We start from the raw sequence: 14,419 nt of genomic DNA on the forward strand, positions 1-14,419 counted from the left end.
CCCGGTGCGGGCTGTTGTGCGCCCGCCGCCCGCCCCGCCGCCCCCCGCACCGGCCGCGGCTGCGCACTGGGCCGCACGCGGCGCCGCCGCCTCCCCCATGTGATTCCCGGGGACAGCCTCGTGCCCCAGTGACACACTTTCCGCCGGCGGCCCCGGCCCCGCGCCGCCGCTGGGGAGCCCGGGCTCGGCGGGGACCCCCGCGCCGGGGCCGCCCGACGGACCGCGGGGACCGGGACCCGCACCGGGACCCGCAAGGGGGGACACGGGGCGCCCCGTCGGGCAGCACAGCGCGGTCCCCGTGCGCGCTGGGGACCCCCGGGCGCAGCAGTGTCCCCTGCACTGCGGACACTTGGGTGCAGCACTTGACACATCTGTCACCTGGCGCGACACCATCCCCCCAGCCACGGCACCGGCAGCGCTGTCACCTTGCACAGCGCTGTCACCTGCGCTGGCAACACCTGAGCGCGGCGCTGGCTGTCCCCTGCAGCGGGGACATCCACTGTCGCTCTGCGTGCCACCTTCCCCTGGGGATACCTGGGCACCGATGCCACCCCACACAACACTGGGGACACCCAGGTGCCTCTGTCACCCCTCAAAGCGCAGCCCGTTGTCCTAGGGACACCCAGGTACCCCGCGTGGCACTGTCCCCTGCACTGGGGACACTCAGCTATCCCTGTCACCCCACATGGCACCGTCTCCTGTGCCCACCTGTTCCAGCAGCGCAGGGTGCCTGTGCATGGCACAGCCCCCTGCCCACTGTCCCACTGCTGTCCCCACGCTGTCCCCGCGGGTGCCCGCTGTGGCACGTGCCTGGCATCCACATCCCAGCCTGGCCCCGCTCCTGGCTGCCGCGGGGGCTGCGGCAACGCCGTGCCAGGGCACAACCGGTGGCAGATCTGGGTCGCGGAGCCGGCCGGGGCCAGCCCAGCCCCGGTGGCACCGCGGGGCTCCCTAGGTGCTCCTGCAGGAAGGTTTTGGGGGTGCCCATGTGCGGGGCGCTACCCTGGCACCCAGCCAGGAGGAGAAGGAGCCGAACACGGATGTGCCAGCGCCGGGAAATCCTCCGAGCTCATCCCGCAGGACGGAAGGCCTCCGGTGTCCCTGCGGAGTTCCCGGGGAGGGGACACCAGAGCTGTGCACCCCGAACACCCCCTGGAACCCCGCAGCTGGCGGTGTCCGGGGTTTGCTGGGGGTGCTCCGGGATTTTGGGGCTCCCCGAGGCACTGGGGCAGTGGGAACACCCCGATACCCCACAGGACGTGCCCTTGCCCTGAGTCACGGGGCGGGTGCGCGGGGCCGTGGCACCTCCGGCCGGGAGAACCGCGGAAGGATGTGTGGGGCCAGGCGGGAACGGCAACGGGGAACCCGGGGGGGACACCCCGTTCCTGGGGTGAAGGGACCCCCGTGGCCGCACCGTGCAGTGCCCCCGGCCCCCGCAGCTCCTCGCTGCCCTCCCGGCACGTTCCCGGTTATTATCCGTGACTCAGCCGCGCGTCTGGGCTGGGAAAACATCCCCGCGCACGGCGCTGCGGCACACGGCGCCGGGGATGCTCGCCTGAATCCGGATCCCCCAGGAATCCCCGGGACCGGACAAATCTTTTGGGGTCTCTCTGTGGGAACCCCGCACGGGGGGTCCTGGTGGGGGTGCTGTGAGCAGGGACCCCAGGCTGGGCACAGCTGGGACATTTCCGGGATATCCCGACACTGGGACCACCCATGGGGAGCGGAGTGAGGGAGAGGGGCCACCAAAGCCACGGGGACAGGGGGGTTCTGCCGCTGACGTGAGCGGGGAACGCCCCCAGAGGCCGGGTCTGTGTCTCGGGGGGCTCCCCGCGGCTCCCTGTGCACCCCGACATGGCAGCGCCCGTGCCAAGCACGGAGGGGGCACCTGAACACCCCTCAAGGTCGCCACATGCCAGATTCACTCCTAAATCCCGCACTTGCACGGATCTGTGCACCCCTGCAAGCCCAAACCGTGCACCCCTGCATCCTGCACCCCCAAACTCTGCATCCATGCATTCTGCACCCCCAAACTTTGCATCCCGGCATCCTGCACCCCAAACTCTTCACCCCTGCATCCTGCACCCCTAAACTCTGCACTCCTGCATCCTGCACCCCAAACTCTGCATTCCCGCATCCTGCACCCCTAAACTCTGCACTCCTGCATCCTGCACCCCCAAACTCTGCATCCCTGCATCCTGCACCCCCAAACCCTGCATCCCTGCATCCTGCACCCCAAACCCTGCGTTCCTGCATCCTGCACCCCAAACCCTGCATCCCTGCATTCTGCACCCCCAAACCCTGCACCCCTACATTCTGCAACCCTAAACTTTGCATCCCTGCATCCCGCACCCCCAAACCCTGCATCCCTGCATCCTGCACCCCAAATCCTGCATCCCTGTATCCCGCACCCCCAAACCCTGCATCCTGCACCCCCAAACTCTGCATCCCTGCATCCTGCACCCCTAAACTCTGCATCCCGGTACTTTCCTGAGGATCCTGCAAGCCCAGATTCTGCCCCCCTGTATCCTGCACCCCGAAAACCTCCCGCGGTCGTGCCAGGACCCCGCGGGGTACCCCCACCCGCCGTAGGGTGCCCGGACTGTCGGGGGGCACACACCCATCACCCCGTCCGTGCCACCGGCTGTGCCCTGCCCTTCCCGTGCCCCAGGTGCCCCCCCTGCACCCCTCATTTCAACACTCCGCATTTCCCTCCCCGCCACTTCTCCCGGGGCCAGGAGGCAGCGGTGGGGCCGGTGCTCGGTGCTCAGTGCCCGGTGCCCGGTGCTCGGTGCCGGTGCCGGTGCCCGGTGCCGGTGCCGTGGCCGTGCCGCGTGACGCTCGCCCCGCTTCCCGGCCGGCGCCTGCGTGCCGAGGGTTTATTTTTACTCGGGGCTGGAGCCTTGTTTACCTTGTTGAACCTTTTCCAGGAAAAGGAGGGGGGTGTCTCCGCCGGGACACCGGGGGCTCCTTCTTGCTTATCCCCCCCTCGGCCCCTGGGCTGGACAGCGGGGGCTGGCACGGGACAGGACCCCCCAATCCTGCACCCCCAGCCCCACTCGGACACCCCCAGAGCCACCGTGGGGCTGCAGCTGCTCTGCGGGGTTTGGGGACAGCGGGTCCTGCTGTGTCCCCGTGTCACCCTACACTCACCGAGCCTCAGTTTCCCCACTCGTAACTGAGCTTGGGGGGGCAAGCAGAGGTGCGGGTGCCGCCCAATTTGGGGGTCCTGCACCCCTGACCCCCCTTTGTGTCCCCATTGGGGGGAAGAGTGGGGCAGGACCCGCAGTGGTGCTGTGGGGGCCAGGATAGTGCTTGGAGGGTCGGTTTTTGGGGTGTTTTGGGGCGGTTTCTGGGGTGTTTTCCTGCAGGGAGCAGCCCTGGCTCGGCCCCTGGCTCTTGGCTGGGGCAGCAGCTCCCGCTGCCAGATTCGTCCTCCCTCCCCGGGAACGGGAAAAATCGGGTAAACAAGGCATTCCTGGCCCCGGGCGGGGCACCCCGCGGCAGGTGGGGGCACCCCAAGACAGGCGGGGACACCCCGTGGTGTGCTGGCACTGCGGAATGGGGCAGAGCGGGGTTGGGGTGCAGAGAGACCCCAGGAAGGGCAGGGATTTGGGGTGCAGGGTTTGGGGGTACAGGGACCGACCCCCAAGAGGGGCAGGAGTGCAGGATTGGGGAGAGCAGGAGTGCACAGATTCGTGGATGTGTGGAGTTTAGGGATGGATGCACCCCAGGAGGTTGCAGGGACCCCAAAGAATGCAGGATCAGGGGGTGTAGGGACCCCATGAGGATTTAGGGGTGCGGGGCCACAGGAAAGGCGCATTGGGATAGTTTGGGGGTCTCAGGATCCCAGGGGGGTTCGGGGCCCTAGAAATTGGGGTGACACTGTGACATGGGGGTGCAAAAGGGGTGCGGGACCCCTGGGGGAGGGGGGACCCCAATGTGTTCATCATGTGGGGGTGTCTGGGGAGCACCCCCAGGGGGAGGAGCCATGGCAGGTGGGGATCCCTCTCACCTGTCCCCACCCCCCCCAAGATCTCAGTGATGTTTGTGCCGATGTTTGTGTTCCCTCTGCAGCCGTGGGACCCCGCGGGAGGGGGGGGCAAAGGCGGGTAGGGGGCGGGACAGCAGCGGGAACTCCTTCATCCTCCACATCCCCCTCCTCAGAGCCACCACCTGCGAGCCCTCCTCCCCTCTCCCCTTCCGCCGTCACCCCAAGTTTGACCTTCCCAAAAGTCAAAGCGAGTGGGGAGGGGGCCACACCATTAACACCCCCCCCCCCCCCCCCCCAAACCCACAGGTCACAGAGAGGCCACGGCGCCGTGGCCAGCGGCCGGGTTGGCATCTGTGCCAGCCCATGTGAGCGGGCTCCCTCCTCCTCCTCCTCCTCTTCCTCCTCCTCCTCCTCCTCCTCCTCTCGCGGGGAGCCCTCTCCATGCGCGTCACGTGGCGCTGGCATGTGCGCCCTGCTCCATTTTTAGCCCCAGCAGCCTCCGTGCTGCAGAGCCATGTGCGGGCGGGTGCCGGCCGGCACGTGGGCCTGCCGCAGCGGGCACCGGCACCGGCACCGGCAGCGGCCCGGGCACGGCGGGGACACGGCACCGTGTGTGCGGATAGGGGGGCTTGTGTATGTGTGTGTGTGTGTGTGTGTGTGAACATGGCTCTGTGTGTGTGTGAGTACTGTCATGTGTGAACATGGTAATGTGTGTGAACGTGGCTGTTTGCATGTGTGTGTGTGTGTGTGAGAGGGCACTGTTGTGTGTGTGAGCATGGTTCTGTGTGTGTGTGAGCACTGTCATGTGTGTGAGCATGGTTCTGTGTGTGTGAGCACTGTCATGTGTGTGAACATGGTCATGTGTGTGTGTGAGCACAGCCAGGTGTGTGTGTGTGAACATGGCTCAGTGTGTGTGAGCATTGTCATGTGTGTGAACATGGTCATGTGTGTGTGTGAAGATAGCTCTCTATGTGAACATGGCTCTGTGTCTGTGTGAACATGGCTCTGGGTGTGTGTGAACACGGCTCTCTGTGTGTTTGAGCACTGTCATTGTGTGTGAACATGGCTCTCTATGTGAACATGGCTCTGTGTGTGAACATGGCTGTGGGTGTGTGTGAACATGGCTCTTTGTGTGTTTGAGCACTGCCATGTGTGTAAACATGGTCATGTGTGTGTGTGAACATGGCTGTCTGTGTGTTTGAGCACTGTCATGTGTTTGAGCACTGACATATGTTTGAACATGGTCATGTATGTGTGTGAACGTGGTTCTGTGTGTTTGAGAACTGTCATGCATGTGAACATGGCTCTGTGTGTGTCAGCATGGTCACACGTGTGTGTGAACATGTCTCTGTGTGTTTGAGCCCTGTCATGTGTGTGAATATGGCTCTGTGTGTGTGTGTGAGCACTGTCATGCATGTCAGCATGACTGTATTTGTGTCAGCATGGTCACACATGTGTGAACACGGCTCTGCGTATCAACCTGGTCGTGTCTGTGTGAGCACAGCCACATGCGTGTACAAACTCAGTACAGCCACACGTGTGTGCAGCTGCAGCTCTGTGTGTGTGTGAGCACAGCCACACGTGTGTACAACCACATCTGTGTGTGTGTGAGCACAGCCACACGTGTGTACAACCACAGCACAGCCACACTTGTGTACAGCCAGCATATAAATACAAGAACAGCCACACACGTGTGTAACAGAGCCAACCATGGCTCTGTGTGTGTATGAGAACGACCACACACGTGTGTAAACACAGATGTGTGTGTGTTTGAGCACACCCACACAGGTGTTTGAACACTGCCACCCCTGCGGGTGACCACAGCCACATGTGCACAGTGACACGGGGGGGGGGACAACCACAGCCCCCCGTGTCTGAACAGCACCCACCCATGTGCACACGCAGCTGGCAGGGCTCGATGTGACCCATGGCACAGCAGGAACCTCGGAGGGGCTTCCCCAGCGCCACACCGCGGGGGTGGCACCGCAGCTGTGACCCGGCCACCAGGAGCAGGGGCACCCCGAGGCTGCCAGGGGGGTGGGTGAAGGGGGATCTCCCCCCGCGTGTGTTTGCGTGTCCCTGAGCGCGGCTCTGCAGAGGGAGCCACGTCCCCCACGTGTCCCCTGAGCGTCCCCAGCACGTGCCACGCGTGTCCCCTGTGTGTCCCCGGTGACACGGCCCCGTGTGCTGCGGGAGGGGCGGAGTTTCAGCCGCGAGAGGGGGAAATGCTCCTCCGTGTTTGTGTGTGTGTGTACGTGTACATACATGTCCCTACGTGTGCCTGCAGTCCGGGCTGTGCGTGTGCATGAGCGTGCATACATGAGTGTGCCTGAGTGTGCTCCGGGACTGCAGTCGGGGGTGCTGAGCAGGGGCTGCAGTGTCTGCGGGCTGCGCCTGTGCTGCAGCGGGGGCTGCGCTCGCTCCCTGCAGGGGGACACGCGTGTGCGTGTGCGTGTCCGTGCATGCACGAGTGTGCCGGGGCTGCAGCCTCTGCAGAAGGGGTGCTGCGGACTGTGTCTGTGTGTGTGTGTGAGAGTGTGTGTGTGTGTGCGCTCTTGCACACGTCCAGCAGGAACTGCAGAGCTCTGTGCGTGCAGTTCAGTCCCCGTGGGGGGGTGCGCGCCAGTGGGGAGGTGCGGACCCCCAGAATCGCAGCACAGCCCCCCCATGCCCGGCTCTCCCTGCATGGGCGGCTCGCAGCTCGGGGTCCCTTTGTGTAGCCCCCCCGCCCCTCCGTGTCCCCTCCCGCCGCGGGACCGGCCCGTGACCCGAGCCCCCCCCGTGGGGCGGGGAGCCGCTACCGCCACTCTCGGGGGCCCCCGAGCGGCCGCCCCCGGTACTGCGGCGCGGGACCCCCGCCTCACGCGTGTCCGCGTGTCGCGACCACCCCCGGCCCCCGGCGCGGCCCGTGGGGAGCGGCGCGGGTGGGCACCGCCCCGGGGGTCCCCAGGCGGGCACCGGCCCCGCTCCTCACCCCCGGGGATCCCACCGCCCCCACCGCCGCCGGCGCATGCGCGCCGAGCCCCGTTCGCCGGTACCCGGGGTCCCGTGCCCGGTACCGACCCCCGCCCCGCCGCCCCCCCGCGCGGCTCATCCCCGCGCGGGTCATCCCCGGGCCAGGGGCCGCTCCGCGCCGATGCCCCCGGCGCCCCCCGCGCCGCCGCCCCGCGGTGCCGGCGGGCGGTAACGGGGGCCCGGCCATGCGGTCCACGGCGTTCCGGGGGGGCGGGCGGCGGCGGCCCGAGGGGGCGGGCGGGGAGGAGGAGGAGGAGGAGGGGGAGGAGGGGGAGGAAGGCCCCGCTCCGCCGGCCCGGCGGCCCCGGGCCCCGCCGCCGCCGCTGGGGGCACACACGGGCCGCGGCTGCGGGGTGGCGGAGCGGGAGCGGAGCGGGGCCGCGGCGGGGCCGGCGGCCGGCGGGGGCAGGGCCGCGGCGGGGGATGCGGGCGGGCTGCCCGGGGAGGCGGCGGCGGCGGGGCCGGGAGCGGGGCCGGGGCCGGGAGCGGGGCCCGCGGAGCCGGGGAAGCGGCGGCCCGCGGCCCGCGCAGCGATGGGCGCCGGCGGAGGGTCGCCCGGGCAGGCCGCCTGCCTGCGGCAGATCCTGCTGCTCCAGCTGGACCTGATCGAGCAGCAGCAGCAGCAGCTGCAGGCCAAGGAGCGGCAGATCGAGGAGCTCCGGGCCGAGCGCGACACGGTACGGCGGGGAAACGGAGCGGGGTGGGGGGGGGACACCGGGTGGAACGGAGAGGTGGGCGGGAATGCGGCGTGGAAGGGGTTAACTCCCGCCAAGGTTAACTCCTCCTTGGGTTTAACCACCCCCCCCCCCAGATTGAACCCACTGCCCTGTGAGGTGACCCCCCCCCCCCCCCCCCCCAGGGTTAACTCCCCTTTAGGTTTAACCTCAGTCAGGTTTAACCCCCCCCACCCTAGGGTTAACCCCCCCCGAGGTTTAACACCCTCCTATGGGTTAACCCCCCCCATGGGGGTGATCCCCTATAGATTTAACCCCCCCCAGCTTTAACACCCTTCCCGTAGAGTGGTGCCTCCTCCCCACAGGGTTAATGGCTCCCCAACACCACCCAGGGGTCCCTGGGATTGTGGTGGAGTTCTGCCCACGAACAGGAAAGTTCTCGCTTACCCTGACACCCAAGGGGTTAATGCTGCCCCCCTTTTTGAGGGTTAATACCTCCCTTTTTGAGGATTAATACCCCACTCTTTAGGGGTTAATACCCCACTCTTTGGCGGTTGATTTCACTTCTCTTTTTTTTAAATTCCATCCCCTCAATGCTTAATTTACCCCCTCCCCTTGTTGGGGTTAATATCCCCCTTATCGGGGCAATACCCCCTTTTTGGGGGTTGATTTCACCTCTTTTTCAGGGGTTAATTCAGTGCCCTCTTTGGGGGTTAATGGGCCCCCTTCTTTAGGGGGTTAATTCCACCACCTCATTGAGAGTTAATGCCCCTCAAATTAACCCTTTGAGGGTTAATTCTTTGGGGTGAATGCCCCCTCCTCTTTGGGGGTTAATTCCACCTCTCTTTGGGGCTTAGTTCCATCCCCTTGAGGGTTAATGTCCACCCCTCTTTGGGGGTTAATTCTGCACCCCATCGCAGTTATTGCCCCCCACCTTTGAGGGTTAATTCTGTGCCCCTGTTTGGGGTTAATGCCTCCCCTCCAACCCCTTTTTGGGGGTTAATTCCACCTCTCTTTGGGGGTTAATTCTGCACCCCATCTCAGTTATTGCCCCCCTCTTTGAGGGTTAACTCTGCTCCCCTCGAGGGTTAATGCCGCCCTTTCTTGGGGGGGGGTTAATGTCCCCTCATAGGGGTTAACATCCAACCCCCTTGGGGGTTCATGTGCCCCTCATGACAGTTTACCTGCTCCCCCTCCCATGGCACCCCAGGGGTTAATCCCTCCCCCCGCCTTGACTGTGAATGCCCCACATGTTCTCCCCTCGTGGGGGAGGGCCCTCGGGGGTTAATGTGCCTCCCTTTGGGGGTTCACCACCCCCCTGGCACTCCAGGGGTTAATCCCCCCCCAACTTGAGTGTTACTGTTCTCCCCCTATGGCACTCCAGGAGTTAATGCTCCCCCTCCTTGGGTGTTACTGTTCTCCCCCGTGGCACTCCAGGGGTTAATCCCCCCTTCTTTGAGAATTCCCTCACTGGGGGCATCTGGTACAGAACCCTCCTGGGGGGGGGGGGGTGGGGTTAATGCCCCCCTCCCCAAAGGGTTAAACACAATTCTGCCCTCACCCCACCCCGGGGGTCTCTGCCACCCGCAGGGCTGGGTTCCCCCCCCTCGGGGGTCGCGGGTGCCCCCGGGGGTCGCAGCCCCCCCCAGACAAAGCGGCGGGGGCACAAAGGGCGGGGGCGGGGCGGGGGTTAACGGGCCGCCGCCCGTTACCGTGGCGACCGGGCGGGGGGGGGAAACCTTAAAGGGGCCGCGTCACCGGGCGGGACACGGCCGCACCACAAGGGATGTCGCCTGGCTGCTGGGGCCAGCTCGGGGATTTGGGGGCCATCACAGCCATGAGAGGCTGCCAGGCTTGGGGGGGACACTGTGGGGTCTCCACAGCTGTGCTCACCCCCCACCACGTGTGTCCTGCGTCACCCCATAAATGCCATGTGTGCCCCCCCCCCACATTGTCCCACCTGCGTTGTCACCCCATAGATGCTGAGTGTCCCCCCCACAGCCATGGGTCACCCCCCTGCCAGCCCCACAGTGGCCGTGTGCCACCAGCGGTGGCTGCAGTGGCCGTGTCAGCAGTGGTGGCCCCGTTGGTGGCAGGAAGGATGGGGACACCCCCCCCCACGTGGTGTCACCGCAGGCAATGCCGCGTCCCCCAACATGGAGGAGCCACTGCGGCAAGTCCTTGATGGGACTTGAGGGGCACGGCCTGCCCGGGGTGACACTGCTGGGGACATGGGGCTGCCACACCCTGCGTGCGCTGGGCTCTGCTCCCCAAAACTGGGCCACACCTTTGGGAGGTGCTGGGTGCCCAACTCTGCTGTCCAAAAACAGTTCTGGGGATGGCTGGGGACAAGTGACCATGGGCAGGGGTCACCAGGTGCTCTTTAAACCCACAGCTAATGGCAACCCCCCTCTTCCATCCTTGAGGAGGACACACAGAGGGTGGGTGGGACCCCCAAATCCTCTGCTTTCTGCTGCCCCATCTCTGGAAGTATTCCAGGCTGGGTTGGACAGGGTTTGGAACAGCTGGGAGGGTGGCAGATGTCCTTGTAGCAGCACAAGCAGACAGAGAGTGGCCATTTTGTGCTGTTGGACATCCAGTGGCAGCTGCCCTGGGGTGCCCAGGGGGTGACCCCACCCCGAGGTGAGGCCTCCCTCCCCTGCCTTGCAGCTCCTGGCGCGGATCGAGCGCATGGAAAGGCGGGTGCAGCTGGTGAAGAAGGACAGCGAGCGGGAGAAGCACCGCATCTTCCAGGGCTTTGAGGTGGATGAGAAGCCCGAGGCAGAGGCCTGTGAGAAGCTGCCTCTGGAGTGTCCCCAGGAGCTGCTGGAGCCTCCTCCGAGCCTGCAGCCCAAGCACTTCCCCTACGGCAGGAACGGGAAGGGGCATAAAAGGTACAGAGTGCATGGGGGGATGTGTGGGGAGGAGGGGGGACACTCCCTGTGGCTTCACCTTTGAGGTGTTTGGTGAAGCCACCCAGCCCCAGGAACTCATCCCTGTGTCAAGGAGAACCTCAAGAAGGGGAGTGCAGGGTCCCAAAATCTTGAGGAAGCCCCTCTGTAAACTGCTAAAGTCTGGCCCTGGTGCAGCAGCCCTGGTTTGGGGGTGCCAGCAGCCCCCCACAGCATCCCTGGTGCAGAGTGAGGATCCATGTGCCTGGCTCAGCTCTTCTTCCTCCTGCAGGAAGCCAACATTTGGGAGCACAGAGAGGAAGACGCCTGTGAAAAAACTAGTGTCAGAATTCTCCAAAGTGAAGAGTAAAACTCCGAAACACTCCCCGGGGAAGGAGGAATCGGGCGGCTCCTTGGCTGAAACTGTTTGTAAACGAGAACTGCGGAGCCAAGAGACTCCGGAAAAAACCCGCTCGCTCCTGGAGACCCCGCTGAGAGCATCGGCGCCACCCAAGGGTCCTGGCACCCACCCCAAGGAGAAAAGCTTTGTCAGTGAGGCCGACGACCTGCCCTACCTGTCCACCACAGAAATGTACCTGTGCCGCTGGCACCAGCCGCCGCCATCGCCGCTGCCGCTGCGGGAGCCTTCCCCCAAAAAGGAGGAGACTGTAGCAAGTAAGGATGGAGAGAATGATGGAGAAGGGCTCCAGGCTGGGGGCAGAGCTCAGCACCTTCATTCTGAATCTGGGAAAGGGCTCCCACATTCCCAAAGGGAGTGCCTGTGGTGATGGAAAGGTGCCATGGTGCTGGTTCCTTCCACTGCTGGCTCTGGGCTGTCCCAAATCTCATCTTGGGGTCACCCTGCTCTGGGCAGGGCTCCTGGCTGGTGTCTGGTGGAGCAGCTTCCAGTGGGTGGGTGGGAAACGTGTCTCTGGCTCGTGCCACGGTGACACAGCACTGGGGTCACCTGCTGTCCCCAAATCCGGTGCTTGTCCTGCCTGGAGCCCAGTGAGGTTGGTGCCAGCAGTGGGAGCTGGGCTGTGCCAGGTGGCTCAGCACTGTGGCACAGACAGAGCCTGGCACATCCCTGGGAGTGGCTCAGGGGGTGGAGTTCAGCTCTGCTGCCCTGTGGCTGGCTGGGGATGGGGGTTGTCACATGGTTGTCAGCCAGATGTCCACTGCTGGCTCAGGATGGGGGTTTGGGGCGTCCTGAGCCATGCTCCAAGGGGAAGGATGAGCAGGAAGGGAATGTGGAGGTGGTGGATGGAGCTGTGGGGATCCTGGTGTGGGCTAACACCCTTCTCCTTGTCCTGCAGTTCCGTCTTGGAGGGACCATGTCGTGGAGCCCCTGAGAGACCCCAACCCCTCGGACCTCCTGGAGGTACGTGAGCCATCAGTGCTGCCACAGGGGCTTTCCAGGCTGTCCCCCACTCCCAGAGCTGGTGGCATCTCATCCCCTCATCCAGCACAACCCTCATCTGTGGCTGGCAGGCTGAGGAGGGGGATCTGGCCCCGGGATGATGCACTGAGCCCTGTCTGGTGTCATTGCAGAACCTGGACGACAGCGTCTTCTCCAAACGGCACGCAAAGCTGGAGCTGGATGAGAAACGAAGGAAAAGGTTGGAGCAAAGGGGGTCTGGAGTGCCAGTCTCACAGGGGAGGGTCCTGGGGTGTCACCCAGGGCATTGTGCAGCTGGGATGGCACCAGGAATGCTGCAGGAGAAGGGATGCTCTCACATCACTGGCAGCCAGTGCAGCCCTGTGATCACTGCTGAGGGAGGGGTTCTGGTCTCTGGGGGAGTCTGGCACTGCCCCACGGCTCCTCACTTTCCCACCCATCCTGTTTTGCAGGTGGGACATCCAGCGGATCAGGGAACAGAGAATCCTGCAGCGGCTGCAGCTCCGAATGTACAAAAGGAAAGGGATTCAGGAGTCGGAACCTGAAGTTACCTCATTTTTCCCTGAGCCAGATGATGGTGAGGCTTGAGAAGGGGGTGTTGGGGATGGGGGTGTAAATGTGAGGGGGGGTCTCACACACTCTGGTGTCTCTCCACAGTGGAAAGTTTGCTCATCACCCCTTACCTGCCCGTTGTCGCCTTTGGCCGGCCCTTGCCCAAACTGACCCCACAGTGAGTACTGGGGGCAGGAGGGGATGGGGTTGGCGAGTGCTGATGTCACTCCTAACAAGGCACCCTGCCCATTTTGGGTCTGGATGGGGCCATTTTGGGTCGGGAGGGCTCTGAGGTGACACCAGCTGTGCCCACAGGAACTTCGAGCTGCCCTGGCTGGACGAGCGCAGCCGCTGCCGGCTGGAGGTGCAGAAGAAGCAGACACCACACCGGACCTGCCGGAAATAAGGGAGATCCTGAGAGCTCCAACCACCTCCAGGAGCTCCGTCCTCAGGAGCTCTGAACACCTCTAAGGCACCAGAAGCTCTGCCATCAGCGGGTCACCACCAGCTGCTGACGGATGGTTTCGTTCTTCTGCGATCCCAAGTTTTGTTCGTTTGGGTTTTGGAACGTTTCCCGGACTCATCCCCCGCACTGGCGCCGCCTTCCCAGTGCCACCAGCCTGCAGCTCCTCTCCTGGGGGCAGTGGGTGGATCCCAGCCCCATCCTTGAGTCCCCTGTGTGCCACCCCTGCACTCCACAGCCCGTGGCCTTGGGATCTGGGGCTGTCCCGTGTCCGGTGGGAGCACGGGGATGACCAGCACCAGATCCCGTGTCTGGGGGTGCCACATCCCCCGGGACTCACCCGCTGCTGCCTTCATGTTGTGCTTAGTTAGAGAGCAGGATAAACAGCGGATTGTGTTGGAGCCAGCTGGGAGCTGGGAAGCGCCTGGGATTCTCTTTTGGGGAAGTTTTCCCCCCTCTTTGGTGGTTTTCCTCTCTCTGGAGTGGGGTTGGCGGGGGCAGAAGGGAGAGTTAAAAAGCAAAAATTTCTTCTTTTTTTTTTTTCTTTTCTTTTTTTTTTTTTTTTTGTGAAATAGAAACCCTGTGCGCACAATTTGGGGGGTTTTAATGTTTTTTTAAAAATGTAATTTAAATGTTTTGAGGCGGGTGAGGGGTTTGCTGTGATGCTGTGAGGGGGGGCCATTATTGCCTGTCCGAGCCCCTGGGTGCTGCTGGACCCTCTTGGTGCTGGATGGGTGGGGAGGGGGCTCCAAGAGTGGGGGCTCCATGTGTCCCTTTTTGCTTTTTTTCTCTCTATCTCCCTTTTCCCTCCTATCTCCCCCTTTTTCCTCAGCTTTCCCCCCTTTTTCCACAGTTTTCCCCATTTTTTTCCCCCTACACTGAGCCTGTGCCCCCCCAGTCTTATCCCCCCTTGCCCCCCTCTCTATAATTAACCCCGAGCTTGTTGAACGCCGGAAAACTCGTTTACAAGAAGAAAAAAAAAATTAGCAAAAAAGAAAACTTTAAGAAAAACAAACTTTAAAAAAAAAAAAACAATTTAAAACCCGGAAATTGTTAAAAAAAAAATCGATAAAGTTCTAAAACCGCCGAGTTCTAAACAAACGTTACGGGGAGGGGGTGGGGTCTCTCGCGGACACGCCCGCTCGCTGGTTTTATTTTATTATTTTTTATTGCTTTTCGTTGTTGGTTATATATTTTTTTTTGTTGTTTTTTTTGGTTTTTTTTTTTTTTTTTTACAATAAACAAGGAAAAGGCCGCTGGGTGCTGATGATTTACCCGCCCTCGGGTGTGACGTCATTTCCGCGGGGTCGGTGACGTCACCGGCGCGCGCGGCGCGCGCCCCCTGGCGGGCGCGGTACCGGAACGGAGGAGGGGACGGGGGGGGGGGGTGGCGGAGGCCGCGCGCGCGCCGTTCCCGTGGTGCCCCGCGGC

The 14,419-nt window shown here is 63.4% G+C and overlaps 1 protein-coding gene across 1 annotated transcript; it reads left to right on the forward strand.

Moving 5' to 3' along the window:
- The first annotated feature begins 7,524 nt into the window (after positions 1–7,524).
- Positions 7,525–13,550, forward strand: MSL1 (MSL complex subunit 1). The gene is made up of 8 exons (XM_054281672.1): positions 7,525–7,686; positions 10,354–10,577; positions 10,867–11,249; positions 11,891–11,955; positions 12,126–12,193; positions 12,426–12,550; positions 12,631–12,703; positions 12,841–13,550. The coding sequence occupies exons 1-8, from the start codon at positions 7,543–7,545 to the stop codon at positions 12,929–12,931; spliced, it is 1,173 nt and encodes a 390-aa protein (XP_054137647.1). The 5' UTR covers positions 7,525–7,542; the 3' UTR covers positions 12,932–13,550.
- The last annotated feature ends 869 nt before the right edge of the window (positions 13,551–14,419 follow it).

Source organism: Melozone crissalis, unplaced genomic scaffold (genome assembly GCF_028551555.1).
Source record: "Melozone crissalis strain CALT ecotype California unplaced genomic scaffold, PUWL_Pcris_2 ptg000032l_1, whole genome shotgun sequence".
Lineage (NCBI taxonomy): Eukaryota > Metazoa > Chordata > Aves > Passeriformes > Passerellidae > Melozone > Melozone crissalis.

Excerpts from the sequence above, each read along its gene's own strand:
- MSL1 (XM_054281672.1), top strand. The coding sequence starts at position 7,543 with ATGGGCGCCGGCGGAGGGTCGCCCGGGCAGGCCGCCTGCCTGCGGCAG. Across the intron at positions 12,194-12,425 it reads GATGAGAAACGAAGGAAAAG|GTGGGACATCCAGCGGATCA; the intron begins GTTGGAGCAAAG and ends CCTGTTTTGCAG. Across the intron at positions 12,704-12,840 it reads TTGCCCAAACTGACCCCACA|GAACTTCGAGCTGCCCTGGC; the intron begins GTGAGTACTGGG and ends CTGTGCCCACAG.